The following is an 18,296-nucleotide window of genomic DNA, read 5'->3' on the forward strand; positions in this document are numbered from 1 at the left end:
GGTAAGTTTACTGGAGTAATTTAGGGTTAAGTAACTTGCTGAAGGGTACTACAGCTGGAGGTGGGGATCAAACCTGCCTCCTTTGGATCCAAAGGCAGTAGCTCTAACCACTATACTACCAGCTGTCCCATGAAGCTTGCCTATTGCTGTAAAGAAGCTGACTAGCTGGGCTGCACCTGCTTCCAGTCCATTCTAGTCATCACATTTCTACGCACGCAACACAAGACGAGCCTCCTGAGCCCTCTCAGGAAGGAGCTCCTCAACTTGCTCTATCAGCATGCTGGAGACTTCACAGAGGAATGCAAAATGCTTCCCAAGGAAATGGTCCAGGAAGGCTTTGGTCAGGAAGCAAGAGCAAGGGAAGAAACCCCCCCCCCCCCCCCCCCCGATGATGAGTGGCAGGGGGATTATGGTGGACAGCAAACATAGAGGTATGACACTCCACCAAACCACTGCTCTGACTGCTGGCCTCTGGTGTCCAACAAACAGGACAGGACATAGAGGTTAACGATAGGCACTTGTAATCCGAACACTGCAGGTTTGAAACCCAGAAGGGATCCTCTTGTAGTACCTTCAGTCTAATTATCTGAAATGCTGAAGTGAAATATTCAGCTATATGGGGGTTAAAATAAAGACATGGTACACAGAAAACAAACTGAAAACTAAGGCACCTGCATCAAAATAACTGGTCAGAATGCACCTCTCTGAACAACCAATCCAGGAAAGTATGTTGATGCAACGCACTCTTTGTATTGTTCTCCGAGACATATGTCACTTTGGAGAAAAACAACTGCTAAATGAAAAACTGTAAGTAACATATAAGACCGCAAACAGCTTATATTACATCTGAGGGGTGGTAACCATTGTTTTTTTTCCCCTGGCCACTCCACTGTAGAAATGACAACACTCTTCGTGAAAATTTTCACTCAGTACATTTATAACAGAAGTCTAATGATGTTCAAAGCAAAATATATATACACAATGCCAAACGCAGGCTTCTCATGAAGAAAAACAAACATTTTTTGAATCCCTCAGACAAATAGTCAGATAATTTTACTGATGTACACTATATACAGCAATTGAAAGGTTTTGTGAAATATTTATAACATAATCATTCATTCACCTAAATTGAGTGGGCCACACATTTTCACAGAATGGCCATAAGAGCTTAGATAATATACTACAACAAAGAGTTGAGAAGGGAGCAGGCAAAAGCCCCTAGGGAGAGGGAAAAACATTTGTTGATGCTGTTCATCTGCTTGAGGTGCATGATGATCTTGGGAGTATAGTTAGAAGTGACTTACGTTAGGAGTTAAATGGTTGTCTAATCAGAGGAGTCGACATTATTCAGGGCCTACATTCCTACTTGAAAGTGCCTTTAAGAACACAGCTGGCACACAGAGGAACACCAGAAAACATGGCCTGGTAACAAAGAAAGGTGAAACCCTTAATACAATCGCCCTATACTGACATTCCCCAAGCAAGTTATACGTACTCATTCGAAATGATCATCACAACTGAGTCCACAATCCAATCATCCCACCAGGAGGCTGAGAGAAGGACCATGTCCCTTTTAGTCCCCTTGGAAAAAAGGCATCATGCAAATAAATAACCAAAATGTAATAAATTCCACATTTTGAGGACAGTCCCAAATATAACTCATTTAATGTGAAAAGCCTTGAAATTAGGATTCAGAAATAAAGCTCCAGCAACTGCATAACGAGTAAATTCAAGATGTGTTCATCTTCGTGATAACCACGAAGGGGCATTTTCATAATAGCTAAAGAGCCTGCTGAGGACTCCATGTAGGAATGAAAAGAAACATACTCAGCTGATATGCACTTGTTAAAAAGCACATTTATCTGTACGAGTTCTGAAAATAGACTATATGCATTTGCTGCAAATAGCAAGACAACATAAAAGATTTGTAGCTGGACTGTTTATGTACCTTGCTTTTAATAACAATGCAAAGTAAGATGGATAAGATGCAACATTCTACATTTCATTAGGCATGATTAAGTTGTCTGCCAATTTACATTAAACTCATGAGCATCTAAAATAATTATAATTTAGAGCAGGTAGGAGAGCACGAAAGAAGATTTTCACTGCCGACTTTAAACAATTCAAAAAGATTATTTAGGCACTGGAATAGACTGAACCCATTGCTCAGTCAAGCTGTTTAAATGTAGTAAATGTTCACAGAAAGGTTGCTAATTGCTCTCCAGAGGCATTGTGCAGTAAAGGCCTGTAATGTAGAAACAACATGCAGAGAATAAATTCAGTATAGACGACCAGATGACTGCAGCACCTAGCGAACAACACTGTGCTTTCTGTCTTTAATATAAGCTTCCTCTTATTTTCGTTGGGAGCAAAACAACTTCCCAGTTAAAATTCTCGGAATTCTATTTTGTTTCGTGGACGGTACTAGACCCATTCTAAGCAATTCGCACTTGCTGGCTTAAAATACCTTGACATTTAAAAAATAAAGGTTGTGCTTAACATCATACTCATAACAAGGCTTTAATTCTCTGAGCTAAAATAGCTTGTAAATTATGCCTAAGTATTCTTTAGCAATCCTAATTTTCAGGACCTGACCACTGTTGAAATAAATACCTCTTATTCTTATAAATTAGCTGTTGTCTTACAGGGACAGCACATAGTGTAGTGGCTGGAGCTGTTGGCTTGCAGTCGAAGGACCGGGCTTCAAATACCAATCCTGCTGCTGTACCCTTAAGTAAGGTACTTACACTGAATTACTCTAGTAAGAATGCCTGCCTATATTAATGGGTAAATCAGTGAAAACATGTTAGTGTACAAACCAAATATTACAAGTTGCCCTGGGGAATGGTGTCAGCTAACTAAATATTAATGAGTTGATTCACTCGCTTAAGGTTTTACAAAAAGGTGGTAACTTTCAAATAAAGAACAGTCTTGCCAAATGCATGTGTGACATTAAAAAAAAAAAAAAAAATCACAATTGTTTTACGTTTTTAAATAAATGAAAAATGATGTTATTCTCAAGCTACTTGACATCAGAATTCAAGGACATATGAAGTTTACAGTGTTCAGCTGTGGTGAAAGACAGGTAAGCACAAAGGTGTGCTCAAAGGCTGCACTTCCAGTACTGTGCACTGCGTGCAGTGGGTTGATGCCACTTCACGTCCTGCTGTTGGCTGTGACTCAGCCTATCCACCTGAAGGCAGGGTGTGAGTCACAGAGCTGCAGGCCGGAAGGCCAAGCGTGCTGGAGCAAACATGAAGGGTCTCTTGAAAGGGCACAGGAACAGAGGGTTGAGGTCCCCCAGAGCCAAATTTAGATTTCACAGAGAGAGAACTGATGGCGCGAGTTTTGCGACAGCTGGGACCCTCCTATGGTCCATCTACTCTCCCTGCAGTTATCACCCTCAGCATAGTTGGCCATGGTTTACTTGTGTCTGCATAATAAGTATTGCACACTGTACCACATTGTACCACATCACCAGCTTATAACAGACTCACAATGCGGAAGGAAGTCACATCCGGTTAAATGGCTTGCCAGTTCCCAGGATGACCGGGGATCGGCGGAGAAAATGAACACATGGGGCTGACACAAACGGTAGTGAATTCTTATGGGCTGGACCTAAAGCATGGGTACACCTTTTTTTTTTTTTTTTTAAAAAAAAAAAAAAAAAAAAAAAAAAAAAAAAAAAAAAAAAACAGTGCTGCACACAGATGGCTCCCAAGAACAACCAAAGGTCAAATCTTTGTTAACAGAGTTCAAGAGAGCTGGGAAAAAGATGATGTGGGCATGGCTGGAATGAAAAAAATTTGCATGAACACCTCTTCTTAAATGTTTCCCCCCCCCATTTGGAAATCCCCTGGAATTTGAGGCCAAATCACTGGAGCCACGAAAAAGTCAGATGGATTACACATTTCAGTCAGAGAGCTTTAAAGCACCTGAATAAACTGGATGCGATGAACATCCACCTCTCTCTTGTTATTCAGCTTTGTACAGTATATTCTAAATTCAGTAGCAAATGTATACACTCCTGTACATAGATCAAAGATCATTATTATCTCCAGTGTGTGTTACTTTAATTACTTTTTATTATAGCCGTTTTATTATAACTTGTGTCTTAGCCATGCTGCTTAATAAATTCAATCACCTACGTGTATAAATAAATATATATATATATATATATATATATACACACACACACACACACACACACACACATATATATATTTTTCTGGGCTAAGAGGAATAAGCATAGACCTAGATGTTACCTGACCTCAGACCTTAGTGCTGGATGATGTGGGGTAAACTCATGTAACCAGTATAGTAGACTTCTGAAAAGGCGGATGGTACCAGAGGCTGTTAAATTACCAGCATGTCATGTATTAGAATGGATCCACATGATCAGCATGGCTGGCTTTTATGAGTTACATAGTGGGTGGGGAATGTTATTCCTAAGTGCCCTTGACTCTGTCAAGGCAGGGAGATGGGGTTTCCATCAGTTCCTCTCTTCATACTGTGGGTGCCAAGAACAACAGAGAAGATTTTGAGGCATCCTCCTGGGTGGGGATCAAGCAGGACCAACAATTTATTTTCAGGAGCATGACCATACAGTCACATCCAGGGTAACACTCCCACTGGTACTACAGTCAATCTATAGAACTGGATTCTGTCCATAAGGCTGTCTGATAAAGCACGGCAGAAAAAGCGTGACTGGCCTGGCTGGGCTTGTCGAAGGTAGACAAAAATCAAAAGTCCTCAAAAAAAAAAAAAGAAAAACTCAAGGATGATGGTGTTCACTGCAGACAGTTGCTGCCTAATGGAACTGGGCCGCTGCTATTCTGGCCGCCAGACCAACACGACTGAGGCCTAGCAGCAGCTGATGGACTGCAAATGTGAGACAAAATGCCTGAAGCTGAGGTGCAGCCTATCCCACGTTTCCATAGCTTTCCACACACGTCTCCTGTCACCACAGCAGAATTCCTAGGAGGGGTGGGCAGCCACTGGTACTTATACCTCCAGAAGTTTACTTTTCTCTCCTTCTTTACATCTGGAAGCTTTTGTTTTCCTCTCCACTTTCGCTAGCTGGCTTATCCAAACAGTTGTATATGTCTGTCACCTTAGTAACGTGATATCTGCATCGTACCATTTTCCTCTCCGTGTACCACATTCAAAGGAATGATGTTCGGCACTCCGTGTCACACTGGAGAAAAGAGCGATCCATAAAATAAACTCAAACGAATTCCAATCCCTTTATTTTAGTCCTAGACTCGTCCAAATAACACACAAGGAACCAAAAAAAGATACAGAAATGCATGTTAAGATGTGAACAAAAAATTCCTACTGCGCTATTAATCTCATTTGATTCTCCAAATAAAGTAATTCATGGTTCAAGCATTGGAACGGAAAATACCAGGCGAAGTAACTTGGGGAAAAGTAGGCCATTAACAGCAGAATGAGCATCACCAAAGGACAGAGCACAGACTCTGAATGATGACTGTACAAATTGGATAACGAGACAATTACTGCTGCCCTAATTGTCAAACACAGTTTTCCACATTCAGAAGGTAGAACCAAGTGAGATGTCAAACTGGACACGTACAGCAACACAGAATTCAGATAATTAGTGAGAGGGAGCAATGACATGTGGCACTGCCTAACAATGTAAAAGTACCAAGTTCAAATACCACTCCTGCTGCAGTACCCTTCAGCATGGTACTTAGAATGAATTAAATGTAAGTTACTTTGGATAGCTAAATAAAGCACACACATTATATTTAGAAATGAAAGCAAAAATTATAGTGCAGCTTAAAAAAAATAACTGTGCTGAATTTATATTATTATGCACAATGTGGAAGTCGCATAAATTGTTTACACATCCATGTTCAGCTTATGACAGGGTTGCCGGAACTCCACCTTAAAGAGGTTTTCAATGTGTATATATTATATATAAATTTCTGTACTTCTAAACAGCTAACAGATTTCTGCCTATTCTCTATGTCACTACACACCCCATCTGGTCACACAGAGAGCCACAGAGTGTAAGGAGAGGAACACAAGCTCAGTGTATCCTGACTGCTTCAGCGTCCATGGAGATGCAGGTAAACGTGTTTCAGGGACCTGCGCAAGAATCTGCACCTCCCTGTGAAATGGCGTCCCTGAATTTGGTTTTTTTTTTTTTTTTTGCTGACATCATTAGCCATAAGCACCCTATGAAAACAAACAACCCACCTTTCGTACATGTTGCCATTGTACCATTTGACTGAAAAACACAAAAACTGGCACATGCGAAGAAACCGAAGAAATAATCCTGAATTATGCACAAGAACAGGTTACATACTCAAAGCCAAACCTTAGCTTTCAGTGACATATATTACTTGGGTATATACACTTTGCTCTTTGCAAAAATCTGAGCCGACATACAAAAAAAACCCCCTCGTTTTCAGACTGCATCTATGTTACATAACAGCCGCAACTGCCGAGCAAAAGGTACGAAAACAAGTAAAGAAAAACCAATAAGGTTTGGCACCTAGGTAATGACCCAGAGCAGCTGTTTGTAGCAGAGACAGTCGAGCCACACCTACCCACTGTCTCCGAGCGGAAGCCCCCAGCTGCTGCCCCTCATTAAATCCAGCTATTCTCAGGTGCAACACGTTGAAGATTACTTAATTAAAGCAGGTCTGCTAAGGTCAGACTGTGGTCGATTCGCAGGAGATGCTAATCCTCCAGGAACTAGCAAATTAGAGCAATATGAACCCAACTGGAGTGGAGACTTTGCAGAACAGTGGTGGAGACTCCCTGCTACAGAAGCACTATCTAGCCCCCAAGGAGGTACCTAATGATCAGGATGACGGAGTGCCACCGTGGTCTGGCAGTAAGCCACTGGCCTCCGGCGCACACCACTGCAATCAGCTGATGCTTTGTGCCTTAGAGGCACTTCCAACATCATCCATCTTTCTTATTTGCTATGTATTCCATACGGAGGCTTTCTTCTGACAAGGCACAGCTGAGAGAGTCTCTTCACCAGAAGAGCCCAGCTGACTAAGTCTTGCAGAATCAAGTGCTTTTCTCCGTAATGCCATCCTGCAAAGCTGCCCACCAGAAGGCAAGACAGGTAATTGGATGTATCGAGTACGGAATGTAAAACGTGACGATAAAAGAAACATGAAGGAACGTATTCAGGCATTTTGGCCTTTGTAGGCAAAAGAGAAATTATAGGCAAACTGAAATATACCGAGATGCAAACACTCAGTTCCTTGCAAGTCAAGGGGGCAGGGAAAAAAAAAAAAAAAAAATCCCTTGTGGAGACACTCTGGTCCTCTATTTTCTTCTGGTACCTTTACCATTTCTTCTCTCCTACTTGCTTCAGACCAGTGGATTCAACGTACATCTGTAAGTTCTGCAAGCATGAACCAAGTGAGGATCATTCGTTTGAGGACTGGGCTGGGCATGAAGAGAAGGATTTGTCAGAGGATTACATGTCTTTCCTGCCAGGTTACAGCCATGCATAAGATGAAAACAAGACTGACGGAAATAAAGAACAATAATCATTACTATTTTAAAGTAAGTTAATATGCAAATGGAAGGATGGCTAAGAACCTCAAGCTGAAAATTTGGGAAAATAGAGTAATAGAGACTTTAACGACAAACAGCAATGTGACAGAGGACTTGTTATTTTGCAGCATTAAACCAAGTCATACAGTTCGCAAGTCTACTCTGCTGAGATTTAAGCTGCCAGTGTCTTGTTAAATAATGCAAATGTTGCCCGATGTCAGAAAAAAAGCTTGGGAAGCTTTTGTCTTAAATCAGACTGCATTTTCTCCACAAGCCCACGGGGCAGATATTTTCAAACAGCAGAGCTTTTGTATTCACTGCAATCATAGAACATAGATCTGGGAAAATCAATGCTCTTCATCCTAACACACTCTTGGAAACCACAATTCCATGATTTAATCTTGCAAGGAATAGTGCAAGAACAGTGGCGCAGGAGCTGGCTTTGTTACATTTATTCACTTAGCTGACACCTTTCTTTAAAGCAGCATACAATGTCAAGGTATTTACAGTTATTCACCCATTTACATTCAATACAGATTTATTTTTTATAGTTCACTCTTCTCACTAAGGTGACACACAGCACTGAATGAAGTTCCAGGGAAGGACACAATACACAACAAAAGAAATTATAATTAGCTATTATGATTTTCCAGATGGCAGCTGAGGCGAGGAAAAAAAAAAATTAAAAAAAAATCCCACTGGGAGAAAACTAAAGCTCTGGGGGTCCAAGAACCAGTGGCTGCCCATTCCTCCTGGACATTCTAATGCAGTAACAGGGGATTCACATGAATATGTTTACAACAAAAAACTGGTGTGTGTGTGTCAGACAGAGCTACGTTACAAAGCTGTGGAACTTTACTGGAGGAATTCAGGGTAAGTTCCTTACTGAAGGGTACTAGCAGGACATGGGATTTAAACTTTGGTCCTTCCAGTGCGAGGTGACAACTCTAACCACTGCATCCCCTGCTACCCCCATGACTTAAGAGCAATCCATGTTTATAACAAATGTAATGGGTGTGAGAACATCTTAACTGGTGAAAGGGGCTGTCTTTAGCTGCCAAAACAAAATTAACTTGTTGGCTGAAAACATGAATTAAAATAGCAACAGGATCTGGACACTGAAAAGTGACATTCTACCAGACTCAAGGCTCTGCCATCAGCTTTGAACATGGTACCAGGAGCTCTGTCAGAAAGGATAAAGGTTGTTGTGCCAACAGGCCCTGTTAGGAGCTGCTACTTTCTATAAATTCACAAGTTCTCCGAAGTTCACAATTCAATAATCCAAATGAATTCAGACACACAACATTGCTTTCGAGCAAAGAGTTATTGGGAACCGTACCGTTTCAGTCTGGGTCAGAGTGTTAAATCATAAAGGATGGTACTTTGTTAGGGATTTAAGTCTTAAAACAAGATGTAGCACCAGCAGGGGTTCTATTTTTTGCCTAAAGCTTAATGCACATGTCTGCAGTGAACATTACCACTGCACCAACAAATTATACAGCTGCAGTTCTACAACAGATACAACAAGTAATAAGATATGGAGGGGTCACCACCCTACCAGTTTCACTAGCGGCAGTTGGTGTTCAAGAAGAAACATGCATCCACCTTTCAGGACAGACAGCAAATCAGAATGCAAAGTCCTGCCGGTACCCACCGCTGTATCTCCGTCTTCCTTCAGATGCTTCACTTCCATCACAGCGCAACCAAGAAGAAATACAACAAGAATTTTCCGGAAGACACATGTAGAAATCAGAGAGGGCAGCTGAGCAGAGTACAAGCTATAGCATAAAAAAGACCGACTGCCACATCTCCCCCACAAAATGACACCCTTCACACTTGCATCTGCTGTATCTCACATCTTTGTGGACAAGATGAATTTAGTCCACTCTGCTATCTGTAAATTGAAATTCAGCAGAGCAAACTGCTTTATTGTTTAACTGGGGCAGATTTGCTATCGTTAGACTGGTGAAATTGAGGAGACACGTAGTCCCCAAGTTACGACATATGCGATGTACGACCATCTGGACTAATGATAGCTGTCCCATTAACCTTATTATGCTATTTTCAAGTCCTAACATTTGGTAGCAAAATCTAACGGCGACTGATCCATTTGCCATACGATAAAACTGGCTGTCTGCACTGCTGAAAGGCACCTATATTTGTTGCCGTTTCAGTCTCAGTCGGCGTTTGGGTGTCCAGCAGCTACAGCATTTTGTCCACAGAACATTTTGTCCGCGGTTCCTTTCAAGTTACTTTATATTTAAAATGGCCAGCAAGTGAGCCCTGCAAATGTTAGAGTGTAGCATTTACGCATGACAACTTTTTATATATCCTTACGGTTCGTATAACATTAGGGGACTTTCGGCTTATGATGGGGGTCATCGGATCGGAATCCATCGCAAGCCGAGGACGACGTGCATCTCTGCCCTCCAGATCACCAGCGTGTGGAAATCCACGGCTTGCCACGCTAACGACGCGGGTCTTTCGCTCAAATACATGCAATATGCGTCGGGAATAATGCAGTCCTTATTCATCTATTTCGAGCACCTTGTCCTCTAGCAGCTCAAAGTGAGCTCACCGTTCCATCAGAGATAATAGGCCGTACGGAGTCGTGCACCAATTACGCTCCAATAGAACCCCATGAATAATTGATATAGTACAGCCTCCCTTAGTGATTCAAACACAGTTAATTACTGCAACAAGATTTATTCCAGAATATTTCCAAGATCACTTGCTCATGGGGAAGCAGAAGCTGGAGAGTCTTTTCATTGCAAATTGTACAGCCCCGGCCAGCATACGGTAAAGGGGACTCATGTTCTCTAGTTAACTGCTTTTTTGACATCTTCAAGTGGTTTGGCAGTTTTTAAGAAAGCAGTTACGTATTTAAACAGATTTTTTTTTTTTAAATCTGACAACTACCTTCCATAAAATCTGACGGAAGGTCCTTTGGGAAGGAAATGAAAGAAACAGGAGCCGAAGCCCTTCCATCAGCACAGTTGGAGAAAAATGTTTTATTCTTCAAAGCCAGACGCATTTTCAGTGGCAAACCGCATCACTGCTTAATGCTGGCAATCTTCGCTAGCTTCTCAGATCCAGTTCTTTGGCATCTGGTTTACCGCAGCAGCGACTTCCGTTATGGTTGTCACTGGCCTGCTCCTGCGTGTCCAACCCCCTTGCTGCCTGAAAACCCCCAAGGAAAACAGGCGCAGCCGGAGCTCAGGAAACCTGCTCTCCACACTTATCCTGAGCAGAAAGGCACATGTGGGCCAGGGATGATTAATGCTTTCCTTGGCTCGACGCTCACGTCTCGCATATTCTCAGGTGCAAACATGCTTTGGCTTTACGATTATCACAAGAGGAGTTTGCCCTCCTCGAGAAGAAACTGCTCACCATTCCAAGAAACCATAATAAGACTAACAGTAAGGTTGTACCACTGTACAGGGTTTTTCCTCCGAATTTCCATCGATTTGCCTTTTGTGCAAAATTAAGCTATCAGCACAGGTTTGGACAGTGGGGGAGGCTGGCAACATTTTTTTTTTTAGTTGCGCTTCATTAACTTTCTGCCTGGTTACTTCCAACAGAGCACTAAGCACTCCTCGGTGGCCAAACACATCAGCGTCACTCTGTAAATTTCAAATCTGTCTATAAACGCCGTGCAACACGACAGGTACGCAGCGTTGCAGGCCCCACACACCAGACCTGGAAAATGCAATTCTAAAAAGTGTATGATGAAAGTCTGACCTTTCTGCTCATTTTGCAGCTCTGGTGTACGTAGCCATTCGGTGCCCACTGCTCTCAAGGCAAAGGCCCGACTGGCCCTCTACAGTAGCTAACCAGCAATAACTTTTTCCTACTCATATTTTTTCTCTATAGTGAGTCTCAAATGATTGGTAGAGCTTTTTGTTTTTAAAAAAAAAAAAAACTTAAAACGCCCACACATTTTATGCTTCTGTATGTAATATTAATCCTTGAGTGAAAATCTGTGAAGTAAGAAAGACTATGAGGGGGTATCCTATCAGGACTGTCAGGAGGTATCATGACCCAAGGAAAAGGTTGATGTACGATCACTAGTGAGCTCAACTAACGTGCACACGTACTTAAATTCAATTTAAATACGTGTGCATGTTAGTTCAAATGAAAAATTCAGTTCGAGCGGCTGGTCCCCATCCTGAATATTCTAATGTCGTAACCGGGGATTTCTGCAGACGTTTAATTCAAAAGACTAGTATGTCTGTCTAGACACACTTATAATATGTAGAAGCTGAGGTCGGTATCCACGAACATTATCTATATTTCCACTATAGCTAAAAATCTTGCAAAAAATTGGTTAATGCACACATAGCCTCTTAGAAATCAGAAGTAACACTGATTAGCTGGAAAAGCTGGATACAATTTACCAAGTGATGTGCTATGCAGCTTAACATAATAGTCTTGATCACTTTTCACATACAGCCGTAACAACAAATTTTCTGAGTAAAAATAAGAATATATTGCATAACGCTATATCTCAACACTACTATGTTGATTATAGCCTGTCTGTATATTTTTGTTTTTCAAATCTTGTATTCTAAGGGTGGTCACATCAATATGGGTATACTATCACTATGAGATTGTACACCATAATAATATAAGAAAAACTGGTTTCTACTTGTCAGTGACAAATAATTGAGCGCACAGGTCTTCAAAGGGGTTTAAGTCTCCTGGTATTCAGTAACCTTTATAAGTGATATCCTTACAAAGCAAGATGAAAAGAAAACAAGAACAGGGGCTGACTGTTATGCTTCACAGTGCTATTGACAATGTATGACAATCCTTTCAAGGTACAAAGAAATACTAAATATCAGGAATTACTGTCAAGAATCACTTATAAAATGGTCCAAATAAAACTCAAATGCCTGACACAAACAAAATGAAAACTGGAAAAAATTAAATTGAAACTCATGATCAAAAAACCGTCTTAAATGTAAAACAAAGTTTGAGCCTAATAAGACTAACCTAATAAAAACAGCATCCAATGCAAGCAATGCTTTCGCGCAACATTTAAAAAGCTGCGAGGCATTAACCCCCAGCACTTATGCAGCGGACACATTGAACAAACAGATCATAAACACCTGCTGCCCCCCACTTCAGCTTCTCACCTCCTCAAGAATTCCTGACGGAGTCCTGCATTCCACAGCTCTTCACTGTATATTATACTAAAGCCATTCAACCTTTGCTGATGTCTACTGTCATGTAACCACTTACTCTAATAGCAATTTATACTAACAGGCTATATGTCAATAAAGAGAAAATGATTACTTTAAGTTCCTAAATTAAATTACTGTTTTAAATTACTATAAATAACTGTTTTGAGAATGAGCCTGAGAATACAAAAAGATTCCAAAAGACTAACAGTAGAGAAAATCTAATTAAATTCTGAAGTAAAATGAACATATTCAGCAAAGGAAGTAAACTGTATAAACACAAAATATCCCAGGTTAAGAGATCCAGATCAAAAGTTGACTGGATCTGGATGGAATGTCCAGCAATACACAAGACCAATACAGGACTAAACAACAAAAATAACTGGCAGGTTGTAGCGATCAAAAATATACAGCTTTCCCTTGCATAAAAAGTGCAATGCATTCCTGAAAATCTGCTCATAATTCATGTAAAACTAACTCAATCATCTTTAATTTAAAGGGGGGGAGGGGGGCAATAATTCTCAAACCACAAAAGGTTCATGCATTTTTTTTTTTTTTTTTTTTAAAAAACATGAAAAATTCCTGCCTTTCTTTTTGGAGTATGGATAAAATGTAAAGCAAAACCAAGTCAAAAATATCAGAACCACTCTGGGAACCTTTAAATCAAAGCTCACACGTTCAAACTTTTTCATGCAAAACATTTGTGTATTCTTTTTTTCACCCCTTTCACATCATTATTTATCTGGTGCCTCAACGGCCGGTTCGCTGTAGTGGTTTTCCACCAGGTGCTCTACTTTCTCACACACACACACACACACACACACACACACACACACACACACACACAGTCTGTCCCATGTGGGGTCACGGCGAGCCAGAGCTTAACCCACACAGGGCGCAAGGCTGGAGGGGACACACCCAGGATGGGACGCCAGTCCATTGCAAGGCACCCCAAGCAGGACTCAAACCCCAGACCCACCAGAGAGCAGGCACAGGCCAAACCCGCTGTGCCACCGCGCACCCCTGCTCTACTTTCCTATATTGAAAAACAGAAGATGAGCATGGTATTAGAATTAAGTTAAGGGCTCGGATGCTCAGAACGCTGCGAGTCAGGTGAACTTTGATCTCTAAATAACTCTTACTACAGCTGTGTAAGTGAATGAGTGTGTGCAGTTTCACAGGGTCATCCTGTCTTATACCAATCTGTCTCAGAAAGGCTCTAATGTAAAAGATTATACTCTGATAAACTTTCCCAATTTACTATTGATTATATAACACAGTATTCATAAAAATGTGTAACACATTCCCCAAGGGTGGTAAAATAATCAGACTAATTGACAGCAGTTACTTTATCATAAAAAGCAACGTTCTGATGAATCATAAATGAGGTAAAACAGTGTTATTTCTTTTGTTCTTGATAATTCTGGAATATTAGAAATATGACTAAAAGATATGCAGTTACATTTTGTAACTACATGTAAACTTCAGAACCAGCACTGCTAAAAATATAGAATTTGAATACTATTTATCACTGCATGAGCTTTGCAGCATTTTGCACTTAGAAATACTGCATGGATAAATAGTGCCTAACCCTTAGTGCTGTTACAGCAATCATTTTTAAGACATCGACAGAGGGTGAGCTCCATGGAGTATTACTGGTTAATCTCTACTGAAAATGTATGGCCAAGCAGAAATATTCAGCTTGTATCATGTCAACAATCAGCTCTAGCTAACCCTTTTTAGCTGGATCAGTCATGGCTAAGATATTTAAATAAATCACATGTGACAGCAAGTTCCAGTTGCAACGACAGACCGCTGCATACAGAAAATTGCTCTGGATTAAAATACACAGTCATGTGTCCACAGCATGTAGGCTCTACAGAAAAATTGGAAACACCCCAAAAAATGTAAGGGTACACTATTATAATACAACATATCCACAGCAAACCGACTTCATAACGGAAAATTTCCCAAAAGATTTAGAGTGCAACGATGTACAGCATCATGTCTATTCCCCTGATCAGCTCAAATTTCATCTCATTCTTTAAACATAACTTGTTGGTTAGCGGGCCAAAGACTCAAGCTGCATGCCATTTCAACGCATTTTATTCAAAACATGCAATATTTTCAGTGAAGTACTATCACTCTTGACCGTGTAAGTTATTTGCAACAAATAAAAATGTGTGAGCAGAGTGTAGCTACTGGCACTTACACAGTGAAACATACAGATACAGCACATGCAGCGTGCTGGAGAGTGCTGTGTCCAACTGCATTATGGGAAAGGTATGCACAATTCTTGAATGGGCAACCGTTTTGGAGAATTATAGGGGATCTGCGGAGACCACAGTTGACTTGTTTATCGCATTTTAATGTTTTATTCTGTAATGTGGAGATATATATTAGCTCATTAATATTTTCTTACATTTAATAATCCATGCATGCCAAATAACTGCTCGTGGTCCCACCTATCTGCCGAGCCCTTCCCGCCGACAACACGGTGCAGACGGGTTATTGCAGAAATAACGCGACTACAGTTTGAAGGGGGTACTCCGATGAAGCGATTTACCTGAATCGATATAGTAAATGTTATCCCACTGTACAATGGGTATTTTCCCCCGAAGTAGCGCAACACTAAGTTGCTTAATAAGTGTCACCAAGTACAGCATTCATAAATTCTGATCATCATCATGCACAAGGAAAACGGGCACAGATCAATCAAATTCATCGTACCACGCTACTTTCAATGTAAAAACGTACTGATAAGAACAAATCAGGCACGTGTCACTTTAAAAATTATAAATAGTAAGCTCGACAGTTACCCGACTTGTGTGGGTAAAGGAAGCACTCTTATCCAAGAAGAGCTTTTTAAATAAATCAAGACAAATTCACACGCGTGCAGCCGTTTCAATAAGTCTTCAACGTTCTACCTGGTGCATGCAACTAAATGGGAGGAACATTTTAATATATAATGTGGTCCAAAGGACGAAATTAAAAGACGCCTACATGGTTACTTATCACAAATTGAATACGGCTGATTAACCAGAAAAATTAATAATATAATACTCTTGCTGTTTGGTTAACTGTGTGATTAGGTGGCGATATCAGTGATCGCCCTCAGTGACTGACTGACTAAAAAATTTAAAAACGAACGTGTTTCTTTTATTATAACGGCGATCCGCCTTCAGATACAGACCGGCGCTTTTGCGGAGTGAAGAAGTTGCGATAGACGCGCTTCCTCGCTCTGTGTGTGCGTGTGTGTTCCTTTTTTTTCTTTCAACATAACTGTGTCTCTCGGTGTGTGCACCCGGGTTCGAGGACAACCCAGCCCATTGACACACGGATTACAGAGGAACTCCCCACCACCAGCCCATGATCTCCCTTGTTCTCTCCACACACACACACACACACACAGCTCGGGCGCAACACACACAGCTTGAAATTCACATTTTAAACGCAACAATGAATTCCACGTGCGCCGTGAGAACAGCGAGTAGTAGTCATACCAACGCTCGCGAGCAAATATGATGACATGATTATCATGATGATATCGGAGTGGTAAATTTGTACTGTACCGTGGAACGCAGCTCGGGGAAGTGCGGTCTATTTCCCAGGTTGCGAAGAGGTTCATAGGGACAGGAATCGGGCCGGATCCCCCCGGAGTGGTCGAAACCCCCGAGCCCAGGACCAGGGATCCGGCCGCCGCCCCCAGCACCGCGGAACCGGGAGCCGGCGCTGATCCTCCGCCGCCGCCACCGCCGCCGCCGCCGCCTGGGTTGAGGAAGGCGGCTCGGACCCCTCCTCGTTCCACGGCCGCCGCCATCATCGGCTCTCCCGGGGCGCAGCTCAGGCTGACAGTGTGGTCTGGACACTCGGAGAGCCGAACACACCGCCCGCGTCCCTGTAAACGCGCCTCTCGCTCTCTAGACGGCCTCGGCACCCCGAGCGGCAGAGCGAGGCGTGGGCGGGGCTTCTGCGCTCATACAACAGGGAGGAGTTCCACTGCTCACCGCTAGGGGCGCTGCCTCCTTCGCTCCCTTTCTTTCTTTCTTTCTTTCTTTCTTTCTTTCTTTCTTTCTTTCTTTCTTTCTAACACCGGGCTGTTAAACCAGATCATTCTTGTATTTTTGTCATCTATACTATAAGCTATTGAAGAAGGTAAGGAGGTATGGTTGTATTGCTATGGTCAGGTAAGATGGAAAAGGGTGTTCATAATTATACAGCATCATGGAGCATAGGTATTAACGACACAACTTGGTTTTAGTCCTAAATAGGATGAAATAGATCCATTATGCTTGCTGAATTTTTTAAGAATAAAATATTCAGCTGTACAAATTTGTAAAATTGTAAAGTCATGTTTTATTTGCATGTGTTTTTTTAAAAAAAATGTTTATTGTTGTTCAAAAGAGACTGTAATCTTGTAACATTTCAAATAACATCACCAAGGCAGCGGACACAATCGGGGTACTGAAGCTGTGCGCTGTGCTTTCTTAGGCGGTACCAGCAATAATTCTCACTCTGGACCAACCTGCCCTCATCCTGCAGACTATCTGTGAAAATGCTGGAGCAAAAAATCTATATTGATCTTAAATGCAGGTGTAAATCAACACCAGAGTTGGTCAAACTGAAAAAGTTCTGAAATTTGTAATGGCAAAGTCTGCCCCATTGAAGTGCTGGGGTGTCATCTTAAGCAGGTTGTTCAAGCAAGACATCCCAAAAATATCCATGAAGTGAGACTGTTTTGTACAGAGGAATGGCCCAGAATACCTCTGCACAGCTGTGCTGGTCTGATCAGCAGCTACAAAAAGCTTTTGATTGAGGTTATTGGCAAGAGAGGAGTTTCTGCTAGTTGCCAAATATAAGCGTTTACATACTTTTTTAATGAGTGACCTTTATTCATTATTTGTTCAATAAAGGTGTCGAAATTGAAGATTCAAGAGTTTATTTTTATATGTACAGTAAACAGTCTGTTACACCATACAATGATATTCTGACTCTGTGAATCCTCCCAGTAGCTTATGACATAAATTATAAAGACATAAGGAAAAAAAGACACAAGACATAAATTACAATTTACAAAATAACTATTAGTGCAAAAGCAAGAGTCATAATTATGTACATGTATAAAGTGTACAGTGCACAATGTAAACATGGAAGACATAAATGTGTGGTGTTTGTCACATTAGACTGCCTTTTCTACCTGTATGGCCAAGGCAAAGATCAGATCACATTTTAGGAGTTATTCATGCAGAAATCCAGATAGTTCCAAAGGTTTGACAAACTTTTTCTCACAACTGTAGTGTCCCATCCCCACCTTTCATCCGACGACCTGTTCAGTGAGTAGAAAATGACAGACAAGTCCTCGCTTGCAGCTAGTCTTGTGTAATAATACAAACATTAATACTGTCTCTTAGTGAGCACACACCTTTCTTCTGTAACAGTTGATATATTAAATAGGTTAAAGTTCGGTTTATTTAGTTATGCTTTAAAATGAAATGTATCTTTGTCATTATCATTCTGGTACAAAATTAGTTCACTGAATTCATTGACAATCTGCACCTATAAAGC

General features: G+C 41.2%; 1 protein-coding gene across 2 annotated transcripts in view; it reads right to left on the reverse strand.

Moving 5' to 3' along the window:
• LOC108933753 (phosphofurin acidic cluster sorting protein 2-like) overlaps positions 1–16,658 on the reverse strand; it is a 73,852-nt gene extending 57,194 nt beyond the window's left edge. For both annotated transcript variants that reach the window (XM_018751035.2, XM_018751034.2), the window contains exon 1: positions 16,304–16,658. In XM_018751035.2, the coding sequence (XP_018606551.2) occupies positions 16,304–16,554 (251 nt within the window). In that variant the 5' untranslated portion in view covers positions 16,555–16,658. The remainder of the gene's footprint in view (positions 1–16,303) is intronic.
• Positions 16,659–18,296: the final 1,638 nt, after the last annotated feature.

The sequence above is a fragment of the Scleropages formosus genome, chromosome 16, assembly GCF_900964775.1.
Source record: "Scleropages formosus chromosome 16, fSclFor1.1, whole genome shotgun sequence".
Taxonomy (NCBI): domain Eukaryota; kingdom Metazoa; phylum Chordata; class Actinopteri; order Osteoglossiformes; family Osteoglossidae; genus Scleropages; species Scleropages formosus.